The 25312-nt window shown below is 58.5% G+C and overlaps 2 protein-coding genes across 2 annotated transcripts; one reads left to right on the top strand and one right to left on the bottom strand.

The window, feature by feature from the left end:
* Window positions 1-932: 932 nt before the first annotated feature.
* On the bottom strand, window positions 933-15796 carry UNC45A (unc-45 myosin chaperone A). The gene is made up of 20 exons (XM_070400449.1): window positions 15716-15796; window positions 15340-15501; window positions 15103-15139; window positions 14640-14815; window positions 11731-11823; window positions 10993-11160; window positions 10127-10295; window positions 9466-9636; window positions 8186-8357; window positions 6876-7176; window positions 6208-6302; window positions 5828-5969; window positions 4739-4879; window positions 4414-4541; window positions 4242-4308; window positions 3510-3623; window positions 3205-3320; window positions 1877-1994; window positions 1624-1779; window positions 933-1525 (listed from the first exon to the last, which is right to left on the bottom strand). The coding sequence occupies exons 1-20, from the start codon at window positions 15719-15721 to the stop codon at window positions 1268-1270; spliced, it is 2790 nt and encodes a 929-aa protein (XP_070256550.1). The 5' UTR covers window positions 15722-15796; the 3' UTR covers window positions 933-1267.
* A 3246-nt stretch (window positions 15797-19042) lies between these two features.
* On the top strand, window positions 19043-20844 carry HDDC3 (HD domain containing 3). The gene is made up of 4 exons (XM_070400647.1): window positions 19043-19199; window positions 19500-19555; window positions 19660-19900; window positions 20381-20844. The coding sequence occupies exons 1-4, from the start codon at window positions 19088-19090 to the stop codon at window positions 20509-20511; spliced, it is 540 nt and encodes a 179-aa protein (XP_070256748.1). The 5' UTR covers window positions 19043-19087; the 3' UTR covers window positions 20512-20844.
* Window positions 20845-25312: the final 4468 nt, after the last annotated feature.

Raw genomic sequence — 25312 nt, 5'->3', positions numbered from 1 at the left:
TTCCTAACGCCTTCCGGGTCCATCCCGGCGCCAGGAGGCCCTCCACCCCGTCAGGCAGCCCCTTCCGAGGGGCAGAATGCAGGTGGGAAGGCGGGGCGCGGGCGGCACCCAGGGAGTCACCTGCCCGGGACCTGCCGACAGCGCGGGGGCAGCTGGGAAGGCCCGCGCCGGGCGAGGCGCCCACCGGCGGCCACAGGGCGGTGCTCACCTCGGTGTCTGCGGTCCCGCCGCGGCCTGTCCAGCCCAGGTCCCGTGGAGCCGGTCCCGAGGCCTACGCGGAGCCACTGCGGCCCAAGCTGCTAAGTGAACGAACCTCCGGTGGGCGTGGGTCCGCGGCAGAGGCGGACCAGAGGGCCCGGCCCCCGCCCCCGCGGAGCACAGACTAGAAGCCCTCAGGGGACCCTCCTCAGGAGCCGAGGCGAAGGGGTGGCGAGCAGCGGCTCGTGGGCGGGAGCACCCCGCCACCCAGTCTCCCTCACGCTCGCTAGTCTGCAGCCCGACCGGAAGCAGCCGTAGCAGGCGGGCGCCTCTGCCACCATGCCTCTCATTGGCTCCGGGACCTGTCATCTATCCCGTGGAGCCAATGAGCTTCGACTGGGCTTAGCCGCGGTCCAGGCGCCGGAGGGAGGAGCAGCCCGGGGACACGCCCACCAGCCCTGCACGTGGTCAGAGAGGACTCTCAATGCCAAGACACAAGTACTGAAGGGCCAGCATCCCGGAGTCTGTACCCTAAACCCACTCCTTTGTTTATTGATTAGATTCTAGGCTTAACCCCTGGGCCTCCAACAGGATTAAGCTGCGACCCACTGGCCCAGGGGTGGGGAATCCATGGGGTTCCCTCGCAGAAGTGGCTCCCGTGGGCACTGGGCCCACCAGCTCCTGCTCCAGAGAGTGACCAATGGCCAGCCTTCCCCCATGGACAGGCCACACGCTTGAGTTCCACACGCTTTTATTAGGGGCCGGGCAGCCCTGGTGGTGGGCTCGGTGATCACTGCCTGAGGCTGCCGGAAGTGCCGCCGGGTGGGGGGACCCTGGCTGAGTGAGGAGTGCGCCCCTTTCCCAGTGTCTGCAGTGGTAGGAAAAGCCCCTCTGCGTGAGGCTGGAGGTAGTGCTGTGAGCAGGGCTGTGGCGCGTGGCCCCTGACTCAGGGCAGAGGACTCCAAAGGGCAGCCGGGGAGGAGGCCAGTGTGCTGGCAGCCCAGCCCCTATGGCCACAGCTGTACGCGTGGTCCCCTGGGCTGCAATGTGCAGTGGTGCTGACAGCCCCTCACTCTCCATCCTGGTTGGGCTTGATGAGCCCATATTCCACCGCTTTCCCCAGGCAAGCCGCGGCCGCCCTGGAGACGGGGCCCTCGGCGCCCTTGGCCAGCACCGACAGGATCTCCAGCACCTCGCTCTCCATCAGGGTGCCGGCCGTCTCCCGTGAGGCCTCCACCATGTTCAGCACCACCACGGCGCCCCGGTGCTGCAGCTCCTGGTTGGGGCTCAGGAGCAGGGCCTGCAGGATCTCCAGCCAGTGCGTGGTCTGCAGGGGACGAGCCACAGGCTGAGCCCCGGCAGGGGCACACCCACCCACCAATGCCGACCCGCCTTCCCTTCCCTCCCCGCAGAGGAGGCACTGACCACTTGGGGGATGCGGCTGCACAGAGAGGGCCGCATGGAGGTGAGCATGGCCAGGCCCCCGGCGGCCGCCCGCCGCAGCAGCTCGTCCTCCTCCCCGCTGTACAGCACCAGCAGCTTCAGGCGGTCATTGCCCTCGGCTTCGAAGAGGTCCTGTACCTGTGGCCGGAAGAGGGAGGCGACCTGGTCAGCTGGCCACCCAGGGCACAGGCACTTCTGCACCCCTGCCCACGTGGTTGCCTGGGCCACGCCTCACCTCCTTGCTCATGGCCAAGTTGCACATGCACTCCGTGGCCGCCCGGCGGATCAGCTCGTGGTCCTCAAACATGTAGCCCTCAATCATGGGCACAGCCTTCTCCTTCAGGATCTTCTGCCTGCGGAGCCAAGGTGGGCGGGTTGGCGCCATCAGGGCCTCCACCACCGCGTCCCCGTACAATCCAGCCCTGGGCCAAGGGCTTCCCGGGGCAATGTCCAAGGGCCCTCCTGCACCAGGTGTGAACTGCAGCGGTTCCAACCTTCTAGCCAGGCCTGGGCGCTGACGTGGGACCATGGGAAAGGCTCTGAACCAGGAATTCGGAGATGAGGGTGGTGGCGATGGCGATGCTGACACTGCCATTGAGCCCTGACCCTGACCTGGCACTCAGGCTGTCTGACCTCCTCCTCCCCACACCCCCTGCTGGAGGTGCAGGTGTGACTGGCATGACTAGTTGCAGAAGAGAAAACCAAGGCTGAGGAGTGAGCCATGCAGTCAAGGTCACAATAAGAGCAAATACGGAGGGAATGTCAAGGGGGGGAAAAAAGGAGACATACGTAATACTCTTTGTAATACTTTAAACAATAAAACAAAATATTTTTAAAAAATCAAGTCAATTAAAAGGAGAAAAAAAAGATATTTCCTCCATTAATCAAATGTAAAAAAAAAAAAAAAAAGAGCAAATATGTATCAATTGGGCACATTGCCGGGAGCCAGGCACCTTCGTATTAAGAGCATTTACATGCGTTTTCTCATTTAATTATTTTCACCAGGATTTGACGAGGCGGGTACTATAACCATCCCATTTCACAGAGGGGGAACCTGAGGCACGGAGAGATTAAGTAACTTGCTTGAGGTTACACGCCAGTAACCAAGGAAACCAGGATGACTCTGGAACCTGCAGTTATGGCCAAGAGCCATTTTTTTTCTTTTCATTAATCTCACCTGAAGATATCTTTCCATTGATTTTTTTTTTTAAGAAAGAGTGGAAAGGAGAGGGAGAAACACAGAGAGAGAAACATCGATGTGAGACAGACACATCGATTGGTTGCCTCCCACACATGCCCTGTCTGGGACTGGGGACAAGCCTGCAACTGAAGTATGTGCCCTTGATCGGAATTGAACCCGGGACCCTCTGGTCTGCAGGCTGACACACCACCCACTGAGCCACACCGGCCAGGGCATGGCGGAGAACCCTGTCCTCGTGGAACTGTCCCCTCCGCTGTATGGCAGAGGCTCTCAAACACAGCAAGGACCAAACTGTGAAGTGCTTCCCTGGGGGTAACCTAAGCCCCGAAACCCCGCCCAGGCCCGCATCCCGAGGGCCTTACCGGAGCCTCTCACTGATCCCCGCCAGGTTCGTGAGAGCCATGAGCGCCTCGAAGTTCTGCAGGCCTGAGCAGTTGAGGTGCAGCAGGGACACCAGGGGCCGGACCACCTCATAGACCTGCGATGTGCCCCCCACTGTCAGGGCTACACGGCCCAGCCCCCACCAGCCCGCTGACCCTGCAGCCGGCGGTCCCCCCAGCAGCAGGCTGCCCTCCCCATCCCGGGGCTCAGCTACAGCCGGGTTTGAGGCCATCAGGGCCCAGCGAGGGGTGGAGGGGGGGCCAGGGCTGGGCGGGAGGACACGCACCCGCTCTCCGGGAAAGGTCATCTCTGGGTTGGAGGTGATGGTGAGCTTGGCGAGAGCCTGGGCGGCCTTTGTTTGCCCCACGTCCGTGCCTTCCAGGGCCAGCGGGAGCAGAGCCTATAGGGACAAGCCCTTCAGGGGTCATGACGTGCCTGGAGCGTGAGGCCCAAGCTGTCAGGCCCCGATGCCCTGACTGTGCGCCCTCACTATCCCCTCTCCGCCCCCCACAAGGCTTGCAGATCACGGGGCTCAGACCCTCTCTGAGGTCTCCCATAGGCCACCCAAACACTTCCGGAAACACCATTCAAGAGCTAGACATGGGCTGTGCTGGGCAGGGGGCTAAGGAGGTCAACGACACAGGGAAAGGCCGACTCAGCACCTTTAACAGGAGCCCAGCCCCTTCAGCATCACCCACTCAGCAGGAGGACGTTCCTCCCGCCATTTATAATGCTTTTTTTTAATTTCAGAGAGGAAGGGAGAGGGAGAGAGAGAAACATCGATGATGAGAGAATCATGGATCGGCTGCCTCCTGCACACCCCCCACTGGGGATCCAGCCCACAACCCGGGCGGGTGCCCTTGACTGGAATCGAACCTGGGACCCTTCAGTCTGCAAGCGGATGCTCTATCCACGGAGCCAAGCTGGCCAGGGCCACTGATACTGCTCTTTGCTCCACATCTAACACCAACTGCTGGTACAGCAGCCACTGAGTCAGGAGGGAGTGTGGACAGCTCACCTTGCCCCCTCCCTGAGCAACCACCGTGCCGCGGTCCTCCGCCTCTTCCACCAAAGCCAGGAAGACCCTGCGGGGAGAAGGCGCGGTGGTGGGCGGCCGGGCCCGGCGGGCAGACATCCCACCCCAGAGGCCACGGCACCAGGCCCCGCTCCCTCGGACGGCGCAGGCTCACCTGGACAGCAGCTCCCGGCAGGAATTGGTCAGCACGGGGCTCTCGGTCTTCACCATGCACGTCATGGCGGACACCACACCCGCCGCCAGCAGCTTCTTCACCCGGGCCCGCACGAAACTCGGCTTGTCCTGGGGAAGGAGGCGGCTGAGCACAGGGCTCCGGCTCATTACACAGGGAGAGGGGACCCTCCTCACAGCAGATCGATGACCATGAAAACCAAGGGGAAGAAACCCCGTAAATGGAAGGCTTGTCTGCTGTGGATGCCCCGGATCACCCGGTCCCAGGGGAGCTCCTTCCCCCAAGCTCCTTCCGGGGGCGCCCTCACCTTGGGGTGCTGCTCGGGCACGTGCTGCTTGGCGTACTTGGCCAGCTCCACCATCTTGGGGTCGGGCTCCTCGTAGTCGTAGCTGTTGGTGCAGTTCACCAGCGCCGAGGCCACCGCAAAGAGCACCGACCGCTCCTCGGACTGCCGGGAGCAGGGGGCAGGGCAGCGCTGACACCAATGCTGCCTGCGCCCCGGGCCCCAGCTCTACCCTTGGCTGGACGGCTTGGGCACCAGGACGAATCTGGGAACGTGCCCAGGCCCCAGCCCGGCTCCAGCCTTTGGAAGCTCACACACGTGACCCCCAACTCCTCTGGAGAGTTCATCGTTTCCAACACTGTGGGGCGGCCAGTATGCCCACGCCACACAGTGGGACCACTCCAGACACCACACAGTGAGACCACTCCGGATACCACACAGTGGGAACACTCCGGACGCCACACAGTGGGACCACTCCGGACGCCACAGTGGGACCACTCCGGACGCCACACAGTGGGACCACTTTGGACGCCACACAGTGAGACCACTCCGGATGCCACACAGTGGGACCACTCCAGACGCCTCACAGTGGGACCACTCCGGACGCCACACAGTGGGTCCTCTCCGGATCCCACACATTGGGACCACTCCGGATGCCACACAGTGGGACCACTCCGGATGCCACACAGTGGGAACACTCCGGACGCCACACAGTGGGACCACTCCGGACGCCACAGTGGGACCACTCCGGACGCCACACAGTGGGACCACTTTGGACGCCACACAGTGAGACCACTCCGGATGCCACACAGTGGGACCACTCCAGACGCCTCACAGTGGGACCACTCCGGACGCCACACAGTGGGTCCTCTCCGGATCCCACATATTGGGACCACTCCGGATGCCACACAGTGGGACCACTCCGGATGCCACACAGTGGGAACACTCCGACGCCACACAGTGGGACCACTCCGGACGCCACAGTGGGACCACTCCGGCTGCCAGCCCTCCCTCCCTGGGGCCACGAGCCCCATTGGCCACGGTCTGCCGAGGAAGCCTGCTGGGCTCTAATCCTAGACAGAGTCCCAAGGCAACTGCAGAGCCAGGAGCTACCTGGCTGAGCTGGAACAGAGCCTTCAGGGCCGCCTCGTCCTCCACAAACTCCTCCTTCACGTCAGCATCAAAGGTGAGGTAGGCCAGGCCCTCCACTGCCCAGCGCCGAGTGCCCGCATCAATCTGGTCATTGCACAGCCACCTGGGCACAGGCAGGGCAGGGACAACCGTCAGATGGGGTGGTGTGAAGGGAGCCCACCAGGATCGGGCAGGGGGGAGAGGGAGAGAACGCCAGGGGCTTGGGCATCCACTCAAAACAGGAAGCAGCTCACAGGGCAGGACCAGGAGGGTCGCCTGGGGGAGAGCAGGGCAGTGAGGAGACCCCACCGCCTCCCAGAGCCCCTCCTGAGGGCAAGCCGCAGCAACGCCAGGTGACTCACTTCCGACACTGCTTGGCCAGTTTGAGGGTGGAGCCCTCAGCAAACTGCTTCATGCTGAAGTCAGTCCCTCCGGCCGAGCCCAGCTTACAGAGTCCCTGGAGGGAGAGGCAAGAACCAGTTGGCCGCCGCGCTGTTCTGGGCCCCACCCCTGGGAGTTAGCTGTTTTCCACCTCACACCAAAAAAAGGGAAAAAAGCTTTCTACAGGCGGAGCTAAGATGTGGGGGAAGACAGGTGCCTCAGCCAAGGTCAAGATCCTTACGGGCTGAAGAGACCAAGTGCCCTGGGGCTTCCCCCCGTGCAGGGCTGCAGGCTCCTGGAGGCCAGGTGGCCCCAACCACCAGCTCCCGGGACTGCCTGCAGGCCCAGCCTTCCCTCACAGCCCTTCCGACCAGCCTGGCCCAGCGTGTCCTCCAAACTAATCATCACCTCCTGGAGCTCCGCCCACCGCCTCCAGGGCGCAGCCTGTCAGGGGCCCTCTCTCACCAGGGCTCTCTCTCTCTGACGGACCCTGAGCCCTCTGGGAGGAGGCAGGGCCCGTGCCTCTGGCCTGGACAAGCCCTGCAGACCCCCTACTGCCTCCCAGACTGAGCTGGGGCTGCACCCTGAGACGCCAGCCGGGGGACCCTGCCCATCAGCCCGCGTGCCCGGCCCGGGCCGCCCATCTCACCACCAGCGCCCGGATGCGGATGCTGTCCTTCTCGCTGCGCTTGTACAGGTCCTTCAGCAGCGAGACGCCGTTGGCCGTGATGAAGGAGGCCCGCTTGGCCTTGCCGGCCGCGTGGATCAGGGCCTCCACGGCCACCAGCTGCTCCTCCTCCCGCTCAGAGGCGCACAGCGCGATCACGCTCTCCATGACGCCGCTCAGCTCCAGGGCCCGGTTGCCGGCGTCGCAGGGGCCCTGCAGGAGGCAGGACACCGTCTGGATGGCCCGCAGCTTCCCGGCCAGCCCATGGTCCTCAAACCAGCTCCTGAGGGCACAGGGGCGGCTGTCACACCAGGGCCGGCATAGGGGACCCTCCTTTCCTCCCACCGGCCAGGTGTGCGCACACGTGGGCAGGGACAGCAAGGAAAGTTGCCAAGGCCATTTCCTGGACAGCAGTGCCGATCCATCGAGCCCTCCCTGACAACATACCGCCTTTTACTCACACCACCCCGCTTGTCTCCTCTGTCCTTAGTGAGATCTGAAATTGTTCTTTTTTTTTTTCTTAATATATTTTTATTGATTTCAGAGGGTAAGTGAGAGGGAGAGATAGAAACATCCATGATGAGAGAGAATCATTGATCGGCTGCCTCCTGCACGCCCCACACTGGGGACCGAGCGTGCAACCCAGGCATGTGCCCTTGACCAGAATCGAATCTGGGACCCTTCAGTCCGCAGGCTGATGCTCTATCCACTGAGCCAAACCAGCTAGGGCTGAAATTGTTCTTATTTCGTAATCTGTCTTGAGTGTTCTCTCAGCTGTAAGCTCCTTAAGAGCAGGACAGCCCTAACCGGTTTGGCTCAGTGGATAGAGCGTCGGCCTGTGAACTGAAGGGTCCCAGGTTTGATCCCGGCCAAGGGCACAGGCCTGGGTTGCGGGCTCGATCCCCGTGAGGGGCGTGCAGGAGGTAGCCGATCAATGATTCTCTCTCATCATTGCTGTTTCTATCTCTCTCCCCCATCCCTTCCTCTCTGAAATCAATACATATATTTTTCTTAAAAAAAAAAAAAAAGAGCAGGACTGGCACGCTGCACTGCTGTGTTCAAAGGGACACAGTAAGTGCTCAGTGAACGCTGGGTCTGGGCTGGAGGTGGCATCACAGAGAACTGGGAAAGAAGGTCCCTGTGGAACCAGGCGTGGGCCTGGGACACGTGGCCCCTGCGCGTCCTCCCCAGGCCGCTGCCCGAGTCGAAAGCCTTTCATTGCCCCCCCTCCCCCACCCACAAGGAGCCAGAACCCTGGCTGGACCCGGCAGCGGAGACGGCGCCTCGCTCGCCTGATGTAGTTCTCGCAGAGGCGGTGGAAGTTCTCTCTCTCGGCGTCACACTTGAGGTCGTCGAAGAGCTTGCTGAGGAGGATGGAGGCGCTCATGCGGCTGTTGGCGGTCACCGCGAGCTCCCCGGGAGGCTCCGGCACAGAACCCCCCACCGCCAGGATCTTCTTCAGACCTGAGAGGACACCCTGGTCAGAAGCAGAAGAGCCGGTCCAGCCCCGACGGGCCCAGGGCAGAGGTTTCTGGGAAAGGCACGGGACGGCAGGACCACGCTGCGCAGGCAGCGTGCGCGGGGCAGGCTGTCTGTCGGGCTGACCTGCTGCCTCGGAGGCGGGTGTGTGGGCAGGGCAGGGCCTCAGCAGTGACGTCTGGGGCTCTGAGGTTCCTCGTGTGTAAAACTGAAGGGCAGCCCGAGCCAGTTTGGCTCAGTGGACAGTGTCAGCCTTTGGGCTGAAGGGTCCCGGGTTCGATTCCGGTCAAGGGCATGTGCCTCAGTTGCAGGTTCCACCCTGGCCCTGGTTGGGGCCAGTGCAGGAGGCAACCATTGATGTGTCTCTCTCACATCAATGTTTCTCTCTCTCTGTCTCTCCCCCTCCCTTCCACTCTCTCTCTCTCTAAAAAAAAAAAAAAAAATCAATGGGAAAATATCCTCAGGTAAGGATTAACAAAAATAATAAAAAATATATTTTAAAAATAAAAACTGAAGGGAATATAGCAATCACAGCCCTAGCTGGGTTGGCTCAGTGGATAGCGCGTCGGCCTGCGAACTGAAGGGTCCTGGGTTCAATTCCAGGTCAGAGCACATGCCTGGGGTGCAGGCTCCATCCCCAGTGTGGGCCGTGCAGGAGGCAGCTGCTCAATGATTCTCTCCCATCGTTGATGTTTCTATCTCTCGCTCCCTCTCCCTTCCTCTCTGAAATCAAAGAAAACAGCAATCACCCCTCACAGGCTTACTGAGGTAACAAAAGGTGAGCACCCGATAGGTGAGCTCACGCGGGCCCTGTTGCCAAGCTTTCCTTGCGTATCCTTTAGGGACAAAGACCAGTGTGAGCTCAGATATTACACTTTAAGATTCTCCCTGCATACAGAAGCGATACTCGCGGGCCTGCTCGGTGTGCGTGCGTGGGCACATGTCCCAGCTGGAGGGTCTGCCTCCGGGGGTGGAGGGCCGGGCACAGGCCCCAGGGTGCGCTCAGAGCAGACCCGCGGCTGGCGCTGCCCCTCCAAGCGAGAGGCAACACGCGTGCTCAGCCCTGGCCCTTCCTAAAAGCAGCACCGCCTACCTTGGTCAATGACCCAGAGGGTGAGGCTGTTGTCGGGGTCCTTGAGAGACTTGCGGGGCACCACCTTAATCAGGAGGCTGAGGGCGTTGTCGCGGCCCTGGCCCGAGACGCCCGCCTGGGTCAGCAGCTCCAGCAGGTTGCTGATGAGGACCTTCAGCTCCCGGGTGGGGTCTGGCAGCAAGAAGACGTTCGGTTACACGGTGGCCCAGCCCTGCCTGACCTTTGAACTTTCTCAAGAGGCCAGAGATTAAGAGGGAGGGGGACCTGCATCCTGAGCTCTGGGCTGGGCTCCAGCTTCCCTACAGGCACCCTGACTGCTTAGAACTATGAGTAGCCCTAGACAGTGTGGCTCAGTGGATAGAGCGCCGGGGGTTCGATTCCAGTCAAGGGCTTGTACCTGGGTTACAGGCTCCTCCCCAGCCCAGGCCCTGGTTGGGGCTCGTGCAGGAGGCAACCAATTGATGTGTTTCTCTCACATCGATATTTCTCTCTGTCTTTCCCTCTCTCTAAAAACCAATGGAAAAATATCCTCAGGTGAGGGTTTAAAAATAGAAGAACCTGGAGTAAAACACTGTCATCAGCCATTTTCCCAAAAGGCCTGGCGCCCAGCCCCGCCCCCGCCACGACAGACCCAGGCGACCGCAGCCCCGCCCCCACTCACCCACCACGATGGCGCCCTCTTTGCCTCGGAAGCCCTTCCTGACGCCTTCCTTGAGGGCATCAAACATCACCTGCAGCAGGTGGCAGGCGGCCAGCGACACGGCCTGGTTGTCCACACCCAGGACGGAGACCACCCGCCGCGTCCCCAGCACGCTCAGCGTGGCCACTGTCTGGGGGAGAGAGGAGAGCCTCGCTTGGGGAAGGGCAGCTGGAGAGCAAGAGCCCTACCGGCGGGTCCTGAGTGTGGCCGGGGGTTCAGTTTGGCCTAAACCACCTTCGCAGGACACGTCACAGTTCCCCCGCTGACCCAGGAACTGTGGGCTCCTCTAGAAGCAACCACGGTCAAGTCCCTGTCCCCCGGGGCAGGCCTCCCCGCACCGGCCAGGGCAGGGCTGTTCCTGCTGCCGCGTCTGCGCTGAGAGTCAGCCGAGTGACGGGCCCCTCATATCTGGTCTCCGTCTCAGACACCGTGGTGACATCGCTGACCACCTCCCGCGTGAGGACCCCCCTGGGGAAATGCAGGCGGTGCTCTGGGGAGGACGGTGCGCTGTGTCTAAGACAAGCCTGCTTGCACCGCCCGGGCAGCTCCGTGAGCAGCTGCAGGAACGACTGGCCACGCTCAGAAGCCCCCCGACACCACCCCCCAGAGCAGGCACCCCAGTGTCGGTGGGCGGCTTTGCCCTTTCCCGGCCCCAGGTGGCCCCAATCATGTTGGCCTCTTTGGAGCCGTGTTATATTCTCCTCTCCTGTTACAGGCCTCCTTGTCCTCTGCCTCAAGTTGTCTTTGGAGGATGAGGGGTGGAAGGCAGGATGGACGGACGGAGGGACGCACGGACGGACGGTGGCAGGAAGCAGCCCCCCACCTACCCGTGACTGGTGCTCAGAGCAGATGCCGACCAGCGTGCGCAGGGCCGCCAGCATCAGGTCGGCCTCCCCCGTGTCCAGCAGGCGCTGCAGGAGCTGCACCCCGTTGTTCCGGAAGATCTTCTCCGCCCCGGCCTCCTCCCGGGCCAGCACCACCAGGTTCTGGGAAGCCTGCGTGAAAGGGGACAGTGGTTCTCAACCTTCTGGCCCTTCAAATACAGTTCCTCATGTTGTGACACCACGCACAGGGCCTGGCGGGCAGAGGCCCCGCGCTCCGGCCCCGCTGGTGACCCTGGCTATCCATTTAACCTCGCCGAACCTCAGTGCACTTCTTTGGGGTTTTTTTTGTATTTTTTAAATATATTTTTATTGATTTCAGAGAAGAAGGGAGAGGGAGAAAGAAACATCAGTGATGAGAGAGAATCATTGATCGACTGCCTCCTGCACGCCCCTCACTTGGGATCGAGCCCACACACGGGCATGTGTCCTGACTGGGAATCGAACCGTGACCTCCTGGTTCATAGGTCGATGCTCAACCACTGAGCCACGCCGGCTGGGCCCCTTCTTTGTAAGGAGGGGAAGAGCCTGCTCTCAGGGCTGGTAGGGGTCCTGAGTCCCAGGCAAAGACTGAAAGGCAGGCACGGGGCCCTCGGGGGCTTCTGGGTGAACCCCAGCACACAGGGCACTGTGGCCGGGCAGCCCCACCGGGAGACCAGCTCTCACTCGGCCCAGGCCCCTCACCTTCTGCTTCTTCTCGGTGCCTTTCTCCTGGGGGTCCAGCAGGATCTGAAACATCTGCTCCACCTTGGCATCCGTGGAGGACATGTACCGCACCTGCGACAGAGCGACAGCATGGGCCCCACCGCCGCCTCGGGCCAGACACACACACAGCCCCTTTGTTCTCTCCGGCTCCTCCCAGCGCCTGGCTCCCGTGTCTGGGAGGCCCGGCGAGGAGGTCTGGGTTGGGGCTAGCACCCAGCTCCCGTGGGCAGGAAGGGACTCGCCTGGCAGCTTCTCCCCAACTTCCCGCGGCTATTTTCCTCCCTGAGCGACTTCCCGCTTGGTCAGCAGGGGCGGCACCATGCGGAGGGCAGTGCTGCTCAGAGGGGAGGCATCCTCTCCGCCAAAGGCTACCCCTCCCAGAGGCCCCGTCTATGCTGGGGCAGCACTTACACTTCCTGCAAGGGAGCCAGCAGGGGGTGAGGTCCTGCCCACACTCCCCTTGGGTAGATGTCCTCCTTTTGAGTTTTTGAAAATAATCTGAATGATCAGGATCACCCCAGGCCTCTCCCTCCCCATGGCCCTGGGTCCCTGCCCCTCTTGCATCCATGGCAACATGACTAATCAGTCATGGCACACGCTCCTGCCCGGCCCAGATGCTCCCTAATCCTTCTCAACAAGGGCTCTAGGCAGACCTTGGGAATCAAACAGAGCTGGCACCAAAAGGAGCACAGTTTGGCCCGGCTGGTGTAGCTCAGTGGTTGAGCATCGACCTATGAACCAGGAGGTCACGGTTCGATTCCCAGTTGGGGCACATGCCCGGGTTGCAGGCTCGATCCCTAGTGGAGGGCGTGCAGGAGGCAGCCAAGCAATGATTCTCTCTCATCATTAATGTTTCTGTCTCTCTCTCCTTCTGCCCTTGGCTGGAATCGAACCTGAGACCCTTCAGTCCACAGGCTGACGCTCTATCCACTGAGCCAAACCAGCTGGGACAATGTTAAAAGAAATAAAAAAGGAACAGTTTGCTTTCCCAGGTCTCGACCTTTCAATGAGGAATTAGCCATCGCATTATTTGCTTCTACTGTTTCAGCATTTTAACACCAAATGATCTGGTTAATTCAAGCTTGGGTAAAGTTCACGATGGCCTTCAGATTCTCTTCTCCTAAATTCTGTGAGCGCCTATGCCACACAAATAATGCTTCTCTACTTAAAAAAATTAGCAGGTGAAGCCAGGTCTCCTTAGAAAAGCCCCCTCATCCCATTCCTTTCCCCAGAGGTCGCACGGGTGACGTTTTCATGTGTATTTTTAGTTATTTTTCTCCCTACTTACATACCCAAGTGTGGGTGCAGAAAAAATAGGGGGTGGTCTTGGGTGTGTATGTGGGGAAAACATCTATAATAATAAAAGGGTAATATGCTAATTAGACCAGACAGCCAAAAGACCTTCTGGACGTCCTTCCAGATGTCCTTCCGAATGAAGCCAGGACTGTGAGGGCCGAGCCCCTTGCAGGAATTTTGGGCATCGGGCCTCTAGTTTTAATATAAATGACATCATACTGTATGTGTTACTGTATGTTTTCCCTTTTCCCATTTAAGCATCAGCCTTCCACGCCTGTGCATGCGGGTCCACCTACTCTCAGCTCTCGGTAACTGCCATGTAGGACGTCACCCCGTGTAGCCAGCCATTCCCCCGCTGCTGGGCACTGAGGCCAGTTCCAGGTTTTCATGAAGACCAACAAGGCTGCAATCAACCCACACGCCAGCTTGTGTACACAGATGGGCAACACTTGAGGTGCAACAGGTAAACACACCGGACACAGCACCTGCTCGTTTACCATTTTAAGAGAGATGCTGAAGCGCTCCCCCAGGGAGCTGCACCAACGCACACCCGCCGGCAGCCAGGAGCAGGCTACGCCCCTAACCTCGCCACCTCAGCGTCTCCCTCCCGCCTTCTAGCCAAGTGTACTCACTTTATTCATTTATTTTAATCCTCACCCGAGGATATTTTTTCATTGATTTTTTAGAGAGCATGGAAGGGGGGGGGGGGCACAGAAATATCGATGTGAGGGAAACACATCGAGTGGCTGCCTCCTGTACGCACCCCGACCAGGGTCCGGGCTGGGGAGGAGCCTGCAATCAAGGTATGTGTCCTTGACCAGAATCGGACCCAGGACCCTTCGGTCCACAGGCCCGACGCTCTAGCCCAGTGGTCGGCAAACTCATTAGTCAACAGTACAATTGAAATCTCTTTTGAGAGCCAATTTTTTTAAACTGAAACTATACAGGTAGGTACATTGTTATTAACTTATAATTAGGGTACTCTTAAGCTGGCCTTTGCTAAAAACGTCCTCAATCTGATGGAGGTACGTTCGCTGAGGTCGACCCCTTCCAACTCTCCCATCCACACTCGTCTTGTATACTTGTTTCGTCTGTCTCCTTCCGTTCATCCTCTCTGTATGTCCAAACCATCTCCACATACCTTTCTCCATCCTCGACACTATATCTTCTTTCACTCCACAGCGTTCCCTAAAATTAACTTAATAAACTTTACTTAAAGTTTTAAGTCAACTTCACACTGTATGTGTGCGCCCGCACGTGGTATTTTCTGGAAGAGCCACACTCAAGGGGCCAAAGAGCCGCATGGGGCTCGCGAGCCGCGGTTTGCCGACCCCTGCGCCAAACCGGATAGGGCAAGTGTACAAACTTTAAATAGCGCCAGACAGACCGACAAGAAGCCGACACCTTGCTGGTATTTTAGTTTGCGATTCCCTACCCGCTGGAAAGGCTGAGCGTCGTTCTGTAAGCTCTCGTTCTGTAAGCTCTCGTGCCCTCCTCTCTGCAGAACTGTGTTTCCGCCTTCGACCCACACCCCTTCCCAGGGTCCCTCCGCCACCAGTCAACGCCACGTGCCCTCCCCGGCACTCACGCACCTTCTCCTGAATCTGGCCCCCAATGCTGCGCAGCGCCTCCTGGAAAACTCTGTTCTTGGGCTCCAGGCTCACGCACCTCTGCAGGTCCAGGACGGCCTGGTCCAGGCGGCCCAGCTTCTCCAGGGCCTGGCTCCGCCGGTAAAGCGCCTTGACGTCCCCGCCGTCCTTGTCGATGGCTGAGCACAAACGGGAGCTCGGTCAGCACCCAGGAGGCCACCGTCTCCAGGCGGGAGCAGGAGGGAAAGATCTCGAGGGCCAGAGGAAGGTGGGGGGACGGATGCGGGGCTCAGCACTCCGGCCGCAGAAAAGGTGAGGGCAGCTGCAGAAAAGGAAAGGCCCGAGGAAGTGGGCAGGCGGGCAGGTGCGCTCCAGAGGGGAAGAGGAGAAGGTGGTCATGCAGGGTCCCAGGTCCTCGCCCACCACAGAGCCCCACAGCTCCCTCCGCACAGGGAGCGTCCCCCACCTTTGGAGGCCTCGGTTTCTGCTTTGCTGTAATCTTCCTGCAAAAGAAGAGCAGGCGGCTGGCTGCGTTCCACAGAGCGGCAGGGCTGCCCCCTACCACCCGGCCCCCCACCACCCGGGGGCCCCCAAAGACATCCCACAGGTGTGGGCGGCCTGAGAAGGTGAATGTCCGGCCAGGGCCCCCCCCGCAGCGGCGAGATGTACAAAGCGGCCCCGGCGGCCCGGGCTCCCCCCTCACCAGCTTAAGGTGGCAGGCGGCCCGGTTCCGGTGCAGGATGGCCTGGTCCTGGGGCGTCGCACCCAGATCCAGGGCCTGGGTGTAGGCCGCCAGGGCGCCCTCGTAGTCCCCGCATTTGAACAGCTCGTTGCCATCTTTCCGCAGCTGCTCCACGGAGCTGGCCTGCGGAGGGGAGCGGTGCGAACGTCGGCGCTGGGCTCGGGGCCCGCCCGGAGCTGGGGGTCGGGGACCAGCCCCCCATGGAGGGCCAGGACAGGGGCGAGGAGGCGGCGGGGAGTGGGCAGAGCAGGTGCGAGGTGGTCCAGGCGCGGGGGATGGGCACACACTCCCCCCGCCCCCGGGACGGTGGCCGGGTGGGGGTCCCGGGGCTACTCACAGTCATCGCGGAGGACCTCCCGGGCGCGCGCCGTCGCGGTCTCTGGGGCGGGCGGAGCCCAGACGCCGGAATCCGCCGTGGGATGCCCCGCCCCCTGACGTCATTGGCGCCGGCCGAGAGGGGGCGGGACCAAGGCGTGCGCGCGTCGGGAGGGGCGGGGCGCTCGGCCGGCTCCGCATGCGCAGAGGAGCCTGGGGGCGCGCCTAGTGTGTTCCCACCGAGACCTGCAGGGGGCGCGCGTGGGAACACCCCGAGGGAGACGCGCAGGCGCCCTGGCCCGGACCCTGACCGCGGCGGGAGGGCACAAGGTCTGCGGTCACTGGGTCGCGAGCAGCAGCCTGGGGAGGCCCGGCGCTAGGAGCCGGCCTCGGTGGGAGAGGAGACAGTGTCAGGAGGTGAGAGTTCAGTGAAAGCTCAGCCCCCACCCTGGATAAATGCAGAATCTTATAAACACTAATCAGGGGGCTCACAGGTGCCCTTAAGCCATCCATGGGAAGATCCAGGATTGCAGACCCCGACTATAATGTGTGTAATCCTTGACCCTCGCCCCACAACGTAGACATGGCTCCTGTTACCTGCTTTCAGGGCCCTGGGACTTTTCCTTCCCCGAATGGTTTGCAATCATGTGTTTACGTGGTTTTCTGTTTTGAGGTCTGTCTCTCCACTAGTCTGCAAGCTGCAGGCCTCCCGTCCCGGAACTTAAAGCCCCAGATCCTGGAAAACTCACTGGCAGTGTTCCCGTGGCTTTGGGGCTGGAGTTGTCACTGGGCTGAGGCATGGACAGCCCCGCCCAAGTGCATCGGAGCCCCTGCAGCCTGCAGGTGGCAGCAGGAGACTATGTCAGGAGCATCAGAGAGCTGAGGACAAGAAAGCAGGGTCTTGCTGGCATACTGGGTGGATGGTCTGGCACAAGTGAGGGTGCTGAGCCAATGCTGAAGGGAGGGGCAGGGGGCTGGCGACAGGCAGAAATGGTCTGCCCGCACCCTACTCCCCGCCTTGGGGAGAGTGAAAGGGGTCAGCTCTTATCGGAAGGGCAGGCTCCCTCCCTCCCAACCAGCTTCCCAGAGGAGCTCAGTTCCTGCTGAGAGAGTAGGGGACCAGAAGTGGGTTGGGGTGGGGAATAGGAGGAGACTGCTGTACCTGAGAGAGAGGTCGGCTGGGCAAGGGTCACCAGCTGAAGAGCAGCGGTAGCTCCAGAGACAGCCTCCCCTGGGAGCCCCTGAGAGGCCACCGCCGCCTCTGCCCTGGTCCTAGGAACCCCAGCGTCTCTCTTACTGAGCTATGGCTGCAAACTGTAAGGAAATAACAGTCAAAGCCCCAAGGCCCCTGGGCTATGAACACACTGGCACAGACCTCTAGAGAGAGTTAAAAGTGATGGAGTGTGTCTTCTGTTGCCCGGCCAGCGTGGCTCAGTGGTTGAGCTTTTACCTATGAACCAAGAGGTAACGGTTCGATTCCTGGTCGGGGCACATGCCCGGGTTGTGGGCTCTGTCCCCAGTGGGGGATGTGCAGGAGGCAGCCAATCCATGATTCTCTCTCATCATTGATGTTTACACCTCTCTCTCCCTCTCCCTTCCTCTCTGAAATAAATTTAAAAATATATATTTTAATAAAAGGGAAAATGTGGGAACTGTGGCTCCAAGCGGCCTAAGGTTTTCTGAGCTCTAGGGGAAGGGCTCAGAAGACTAGAGGACAGAATGAGGGGTGAGAAAGAAGTGGAGCCATCAGCCTAGTGAACAGATATGCATTTTAGAGCCATTCTCCAGGCTGCCGTGGAGGCCCTGGGAATGCTGATGGCTCTGTTTCAGGCCCCAGAGGCCTCAGTTCAAGCCTTTGGAACTTCCCTCCCTACCCTCTGTGTCGTGGCAACCACCAAGACGAGCTGAAAACAGGGTGAGTCCTTTCATTGACCTTCCCCCTGAGCCCTCATCTGCACTAGCGACAGCCAGAGCACACAAGCTGCCTGTGTGGTTGGAGTTTACTTAGCAACGAGCTGATCCATGTCACAGGCAAAGCTCTTCCAGGGTGTGAGGGTCCTCTTACCCTCATACCTCATAGCCGCCTTCCCCTGAGATGGACTTTATCCAAAAGGCTGGAGGCCGCCCGCCAGCAATGTTAAGTGTTATTCTAATGCCTGCCGGAGGCCTGACAATGTCATGCTCCCAGAACAGCAGTGGCGACACACATCACCCCAGAGCCCACAGCCGGTGCCTGGGGACTGATGCACGAACCCTTATGGCACAAAAATGCAAATTTTGTCCCAGCACCTGAGAGCAAAGAAGACAGTTCCTGTATAGCTAACATGGCTCAGTGATTGAGCGTCCACCCATGAACCAGGAGGTCACGATTCAATTCCCAATCAAGGGCACATGCCCAGGTTGCAGACTCAATTCCCTGGGGCAGGTATGTGTGTGTGTGTGTGTGTGTGTGTGTGTGTGTGCAGGAGGCAGCCTATCAATGATTCTCTCTCATCATTGATGTTTCTATCTCTCTCTTCCTTTCTCTTCCTCTCTGAAATCAATAAATATATATATTTTAAAAAGTCAGCAACTCCAATGTTAATCACTAACTTAAAAAAAAAAAATAGCCCTGACCAGTTTGGCTCAGTGGCTAGAGCGTCAGCCTGGGGACTGAAGAGTCCCAGGTTCCATTCCGATCAAGGGCATGTACCTTGGTTTCGGGCACATTCCCAGTAGGGGGTGTGCAGGAGGCAGCTGATTGAAGTTTCTCTCTCATCCATGTTTCTAACTCTCTATCCCTTTCCCTTCCTCTGTAAAAAATCAATAAAATATATTTTAAAAAAATAAATAAGCCAGTTCCTGCAGAAACATCACTGCTGGCTGGGAGCCTAAATCTGAAGCAATTCAGCAGGGCTTCCAGCAAAGGCTCCAATTTCCAGAAGGTCAGGCCCTAGTGGTCTCCTGGGTCCCAAAGTGAGGCTCCGTGCCCATAGCAACCAGGCCCGCCCCGCGGGGAGAATTCTTTTTAGAGCATTTGGGAATTTTCAGAGCACTGATAGGTTGCAGACTGTCTTTCCATGGGGGGAGAAGTCCCTCCTGGGACAAGCTGGCTCTGACCTTGAGGTTAGGCGAATTGCCCTGCCCCCTCAGTAACAGCCACCGGTGCCTTCGTGCCCTGGAATCGGCACACTGTGTGGCCTCGGAGAACCAGGACTTGTTCTTGCGCCCCCAGCAGAGCGCCCTGAACCAGGACCTGCCCGCCCCCCGACTCCCACCAGGATGGCACCCCCAAGAGGAACTCTTCTGAGCTGGATTCCACAATCCCCGCGGCCTCCGCGGCGCCAGGGGGCGCTGTGGAGCTCGGTCCGGCTTCCCTTCCTCGCGGAACCTCAGTCGCACCCCCACCGGCGCGATGGGCTCTGAGGTGGCGCAGCTGCTGGAAGCTGCCGACTTCGCGGCTCACAAGCACCGACGGCAGCGGCGGATGGACCCCGAGGGGACCCCGTACATCAACCACCCAATCGGTGGGCGCGCAGCCCCGGGAGTAAACTGAGCGGCGCCAGGGGACGGGGGGGTGGGACCGTGCACCTCGTTGAGCACCTACTCTGCACCAAGCTTTGTGCCACGCACTGAGGGTGATGCAGCCTCAGACCATCCGGGGTGGCGGGCATGGCTGTTCCCTGTGTACGGCTGACACCCAAAGAGAGTCAAGGACACGCCCGAGGGACACCCAGTGAGTGAGGGGCCACATCTGGCTCCAAACAAATCCCACCAACACTCGGGCTGGGACCCCCTCCGGTCTGATTGCCTGCTCTGCCCGCCAGGTGTGGCTCGGATCCTGACCCACGAGGCGGGAATCACTGACATTGCGGTGTTGCAGGTAACTTTTCCCTCCTCCGCCGACAGGCAGGAGGCTGGGGTGGGGACCGGCGCCCCATTCAGCTCTGGCTGGCGCCGCAGGGCTAAGTGGGAGCCTGTCCCCAGGCGGCCCTGCTCCATGACACGGTGGAGGACACGGACACCACCCTCGATGAGCTGGAGCTGCACTTCGGGGCGCAGGTGCGGCGGCTGGTGGAGGAGGTGACGGATGACAAGACGCTGCCGAAGCTGGAGAGGAAGAGGCTGCAGGTGGAGCACGCGCCCCACAGCAGCCCGGGGGCCAAGCTGGTGAAGCTGGCGGACAAGCTGTACAACCTGAGGGACCTGAATCGCTGCACCCCAGAGGGTAGGAGCCCCCCACCTGCTTTGGGGGGACAGGGAAGGTCCATCATCTGGAGGCCCAGGTGGCTCCGTTCCCCTGGGGGCGGGGAGTGTGGGGGGCAGGGGGGAAAGCTTGGGCGTTCTGGTTAATCCCCCAAGCACGTGGTGGCAAACTGCGGCTCTTTGGCCCCTTGAGTGTGGCTCTTCCACAAAATACCACGTGCAGGCGCGCATGTACAGTGCGATTGAAACTTCCTGGCCCATGCGCAGAAGTCGGTATTTTGTGGAAGAGCCATGCTCAAGGGGCCAAAGAGCCGCATGTGGCTCGCCAGCCGCAGTTTGCCGACCACTGCGGCCCGAACTAGTCCCTGCCAGACCACTCTGGTCTGCTTTCATGGGGCAGAAATACCGGAGCTGGGCCAGATTTCAAGACACATCCTTCCACCAAGCCCTGCAGGGAGTCGGCTGCCATTCCACGGGCCGTGTTCTGTCCCTTCCCACGCAGGGTGGTCGGAGCACCGGGTGCAGGAATACTTCGAGTGGGCGGCGCAGGTGGTGAAAGGGCTGCAGGGCACCAGCCGGCCGCTGGAAGAGGCGCTGCAGCAGCTGTTCAAGGAGCGGGGGCTGGCGCTGTGAGCGGAGCCTGGAGCCTGGAGCCCGGAGCCAACGGGCGGCACAGCTTCCAGCCCTGCCCGGGCCGGAGGGGACTCATTCTCCAGCCTTTCCACCCTCCGTGGTTCACTCCGCCCAGCGGCCCAGAGCGTTTGCCCTTTCCCACCCTGAAGGCCTCCTGCCAAGTAAGCTGAGCCTGGATTGTGGGGGCCAGGCGCACCCCGTCCACTTCCAATGCATTCACTGCCCTTCAGGCCTTGGGTCCGTTTGCCATTTGCCAGGTGGGATCTCCGGTCCCTCGGGCTATACAGACACGCGTTGCATAGTCATGATGGAAAATAAAGCATTTCGGGTCGAGTTTGAGCTGCTGCTCCTTCTCCAGGCTCTGGGATGGGGGACCGGCAGGTGGGATTCCCGCCCTGAGCCAGGTCCCCCGGGTTGAGGGCCTTCGCCTCTCGGCCTGGTTTCTTGTCGGTGAAAAGGTGGTGAATTCTCGGGGTTCCACAGCGTGACGTGCTTGAAGGAGCCTGACAGATGCCCAGTGAATGGTGGGCGTCCTTGTTGGGAGTCGGGCCAGCGGGCAGGTGTATTGGAAAGGCGCGCCGCCCGCTCGCTCGCAGCTCCTGCCCAGCGCAGGAACGGCCACTGGATAGGCCCGGGTCGCAGCCTGTCACCTGGTTGCTAAGCGACAGGGAGTTCCGGCTGCTCCGGAAGCGGCCCCTCCCACATAGCCCGGGGTGGGCGGGACCTGGGAGGCTGCGGTGCTGTGAGTGGCATGTGCGTGGCGGGGCGGCCGTATCGCAGGAGGAGTTTTTGGTTCTGCGGCGCCGGGAGGTTTATGAGCCCCTTGGAAAGGGCGCACCTGGGGGACCGGGACATTGTTAGGTCACAGCCACTCCGTTCTGGCCCAGGATGGCTTTTCACCCCAAGAAGGCCCAGTGCACTCTCAGCAGGAAAAAAAAAAAAAGAGGCAACAAAATGAGGACTTCAAAAGGAAATGAGTTTGCCGTGGCTGGTGTTGCTCATTGGTTAGAGCTTTGCTCCGCCTACTGAAAGGTCATGGGTTCGATTCCCGTTCAAGAATGGCAGGTTTGCCCTGGCTGGTTTGGCTCAGTGGATAGAGCCTCGGCTGTGGACTGAAGGGTCCCAGGTTCGATTCCGGTCAAGGGCATGAACCTTGGTTGCCGCACATCCCCAGTAGGGAGTGTGCAGGAGGCAGCTGATCCATGTTTCTAACTCTCTATCCCTCTCCCTTCCTCTCTGTAAACAAAAAAAATCAATAAAATATATATATTTTAAAAAATGGCAGGTTTGCCCTGGCTGGTTTGGCTCAGTGGATAGAGCGTTGGCCTGTGGACTGAAGGGTCCCGGGTTCGATTCTGGTGAAGGGCACATACCCAGGTTGCAGGCTCCCGGCCCTGGTGGGGGCAGGAGGACATGTCGAAGGCAACCAATTGATGTCTCTTTCACATCGGTGTTTCTCTCTGTCTCTCCCCCTCCCTTCCACTCTAATGGAAAAATTATGAAGACTAAAAAATTAACAAAATAGCAGGTTTGATCCCGTGTGTGAGAGGCAACTAATTGATGTGACTCTCACATCGATATTTCTCTCCTTCCCTCCCTCCTGTCTTAAATAAATTAATGGAAAAAAATATCCTTGGGTGAGGATTAAAAAAAGAAAAATCAATGGGGGGAAATATAACCTCTGCTGAGGATTAACAAGAAGGAAATGAGTTTCAGGACAGTCCCAGATAAACCGATCAAGTTCAGTGTAATCCTCTTAAGGCCGTGCAAGCTGCAGTACTTTTTGGAGATTTGGGATTTTTTTTATTATTATTAGTTTTTTCAGGGGGTGGGATTATAAAATGTTAAAAACAATATTTACCAAACTTGAAAAATAATTCTGCAGTTTTAAGTGGTTTCAATTTAAGTCTCAGGACATTTAAACAAATATAAACCCCTTCTGTATCATGAGAATGAAAATATAAAGAGACCGCCCTAACCGGTTTGGCTCAGTGGATAGAGAGTCGGCCTGCGGACTGAAAGGTCCCAGGTTCGAATCCAGTCAAGGGCATGTACCTTGGTTGCGGGCACAACTCCAGTAGGGGGTGTGCAGGAGGCAGCTGATCGATGTTTCTCTCTCATCGATGTTTCTAACTCTCTATCCCTCTTCTTTCCTCTCTGTAGAAAAATCAATAAAATACATTAAAAATATAAAGGGACCGCCACGAGGTACTTGATGTTTTACAAACCTCACTGTATGTCATGTTCTTTATAAATAACCAGATGAGTGGGCTGGGGAGGGCAGGGATTACTCTCATTCTATGGAGAATAAGAAGACTCATTAATCATTAAATAAATCACATAGTGACAGACCCAGGACCAGCCCTCTCTGGGTCTGCCATGCTGCTGGGCCCCGTAACCAGGCAAGAGTGACCTCAATCATGGTCATTCTGACCGCTGGACAGAGGAGCGATCAGGTCTGAAGTAGCCAGTGGATCTGGACTGTGAATCTGAGGCTCCTTAGATAAACTGTTTGACCTGAACCAATATAATTAATTTTTTACAATTTACAAAAATTTAAACCATCAGAAACTTACAGACAAGTACGAGATAAGTAACTTTTTCCCCCTGAAACCACTTGAGTTCAACTTGAAGGTGAGAGTCACCCAGAAGCCAAGTCAGCGCTCTGCCCGGGCCTGGCCCACCCTGCGTTGGAGGACGTAGATCTTGGTTTGAATCTGCCTTTCTCTTCATGGTTCCCACTAGCCATACAGCCCTCCCTTCTTTTTAAATATATTTTAATTGATTTCATAGAGGAAGGGAGAGGGAGAGAGAGAGAAACATCAATGATGAGAGAGAATCACTGATCAGCTGCCTCCTGCACGCCCCCTACTGGGGACCGAGCCCACAACCCGGGCGTGTGCCCTGACCGGGAATCGAACCCTGAGCTCCTGGTTTCTAGGTCAACGCGCAACCACTGAGCCACGCCGGCCGGGCCAGCCCTCCCTTCTTCATGGACACGGATGGCTGGAGGTGGCTGGAGAGGTGCAGGGAGGAACACGGCTCTCCCCATTCCCGGTGCTTGGAGTTGCTCCTGCGTTAGGTCCTGGTTCCAGTTTTGGTTGTAACTGTGAGGCCTCAGGGCCAGAGCTCCATGGTCGAGGCTGCCGCTTGCCTGGGAATTGCAGGCCCATTTCCAAATGAGCGTGCAGAACCACCACCCGGGGCTTGTCAACATGCCGACTCTTTGGTCCCTCCTCCCGGAGACTGGTTCAACAGGCTGTGCCCAGGTATCTGCCTTTCCCCCCATGCACTACAGTTAGGTTTCATTTCTTGTTCTTGTCACATGTCAGTCCCAGGTCGCCAGAGCTCAGCTCCACAGACCCTCATCCCGGCATTCATGCCGAGGGAGCAGCCTGTCAGGACGGGCCACAGAGCTGGAATGCCAACATGCGATCCCGGTGAACCTGACTGCTCCCTGCGCAATGCTGCCATGTAGTTCGAGGAGGCCAGTGCGTAGGAGTAAACATGTTCATTCCCAGCAGATGAGCAACATCTAAGGCCTCCAAAGAGCCTTTATTCTGCTGACTTCATAGGGGCTTCACAGATTATCCCTTCTTTTGATTACACAGTATGCTAGCAAACACCTGCAGCCCGGCCAGCAGTCTCAGTGGTTAGCGTCGACCTATGAACCTGGAGGTCAGGGTTCGATTCCCATTCAAGGGCACATGCCCGGGTTGCGGGCTCGATCCCCAGTAGGGGGCGTGCAGGAGGCAGCCGAACAATGATTCTCTCTCATCACTGATGTTTCTATCTCCCTTTCCCTTCCTCTCTGAAATCATTAAAAAATATATATATATTTTTTTAAAAAAACACAAAACACCTGCTATGCTGTAATTGCTTGGCATCCTTTACTAATATTACAGCTCATGTTTGTGGAGCTCCTATATGCACTATGCTAAGCCCTTCACAGTAATCTCATTTCTTCCCCGTGAGAGGCAGGGCTCCATGGGCCCCGGGCAGCCTGAAGCGTCAGGTAGCTGCTTAGCAGGCCCAGCGGCTCTCCCTCAGGGCCCCACAGCAAGCTTTCCCCCTAATCGTACTCACCCATTTATTTTTTTTGTCAGTCCTCACCCAAGGATATTTTCCCATTGCTTTATAAGGAGAGTGGAAGCGAGAGGGAAAGACAGAGAGAAACATCGATGTGAGAGAAACACATCGATTGGTTGCCTCCTGCACGCACCCTGACCAGGGCCCGGGCCGGGGAGGAGCCTGAAACCAAGGTACGTGCCCTTGACTGGAATCGAACCCGGGACCCTTCGGTCTGCAGGCCGACGCTCTATCCACTGAGCCACACCAGCTCGGGCAAATATTGTCTTCCAAATCTGTCTTTTGCATTTTAACCCCGATGTCTTCCATCATACAGAAACCTTGAATATTTTGTGGTAAAATCTTTCTTTTCCCTCATTACATCATTTCCCTTATTATTATAAACCTTTTAGGTTTCCTATGTTTATAACAGGCCTTCCCACACCATAGGTTGGAAAATATCCTATATTTTCTTCAGTGGTTTTAGAGTTTAGCTTTATTATTTTTTCCCTCTGGAACTAATTTTTGTGGAAACTGTGAGGTAGAGATCTCAGTCACTTTCACAGATCCAGTTGTCCTAAAGCACTGCTTATTTTTTTTTTCTTTTTTTTTTTTTTTCATTTTCAAAAGCATAAGAGTCTTTATTCAAGCTAGCTCGGCTCCCCCATCTTGCCGACGCAGCGGCAGGAAGCAGAGAGAGTAAAGCACTGCTTATTAAATAACCCATCTTTCC

This window comes from Myotis yumanensis, unplaced genomic scaffold (assembly GCF_028538775.1).
Source record: "Myotis yumanensis isolate MYYU_CA2020_CCGP unplaced genomic scaffold, mMyoYum1.0.hap1 SCAF_20, whole genome shotgun sequence".
Lineage (NCBI taxonomy): Eukaryota > Metazoa > Chordata > Mammalia > Chiroptera > Vespertilionidae > Myotis > Myotis yumanensis.
This window is presented reverse-complemented; position numbering and strand designations above follow the sequence as displayed.

Coding starts and splice junctions, on each gene's coding strand:
- UNC45A (XM_070400449.1), bottom strand. Junction 11,824..14,639: donor GGGGCCAGATTCAGGAGAAG/GTGCGTGAGTGC, acceptor GCTCTGTCGCAG/GTGCGGTACATGTCCTCCAC. Junction 7,177..8,185: donor CTCTGCGAGAACTACATCAG/GCGAGCGAGGCG, acceptor CTGTGCCCTCAG/GAGCTGGTTTGAGGACCATG.
- HDDC3 (XM_070400647.1), top strand. CDS start 19,088: ATGGGCTCTGAGGTGGCGCAGCTGCTGGAAGCTGCCGACTTCGCGGCT. Junction 19,556..19,659: donor CTGACATTGCGGTGTTGCAG/GTAACTTTTCCC, acceptor GCCTGTCCCCAG/GCGGCCCTGCTCCATGACAC. Junction 19,901..20,380: donor GAATCGCTGCACCCCAGAGG/GTAGGAGCCCCC, acceptor CTTCCCACGCAG/GGTGGTCGGAGCACCGGGTG.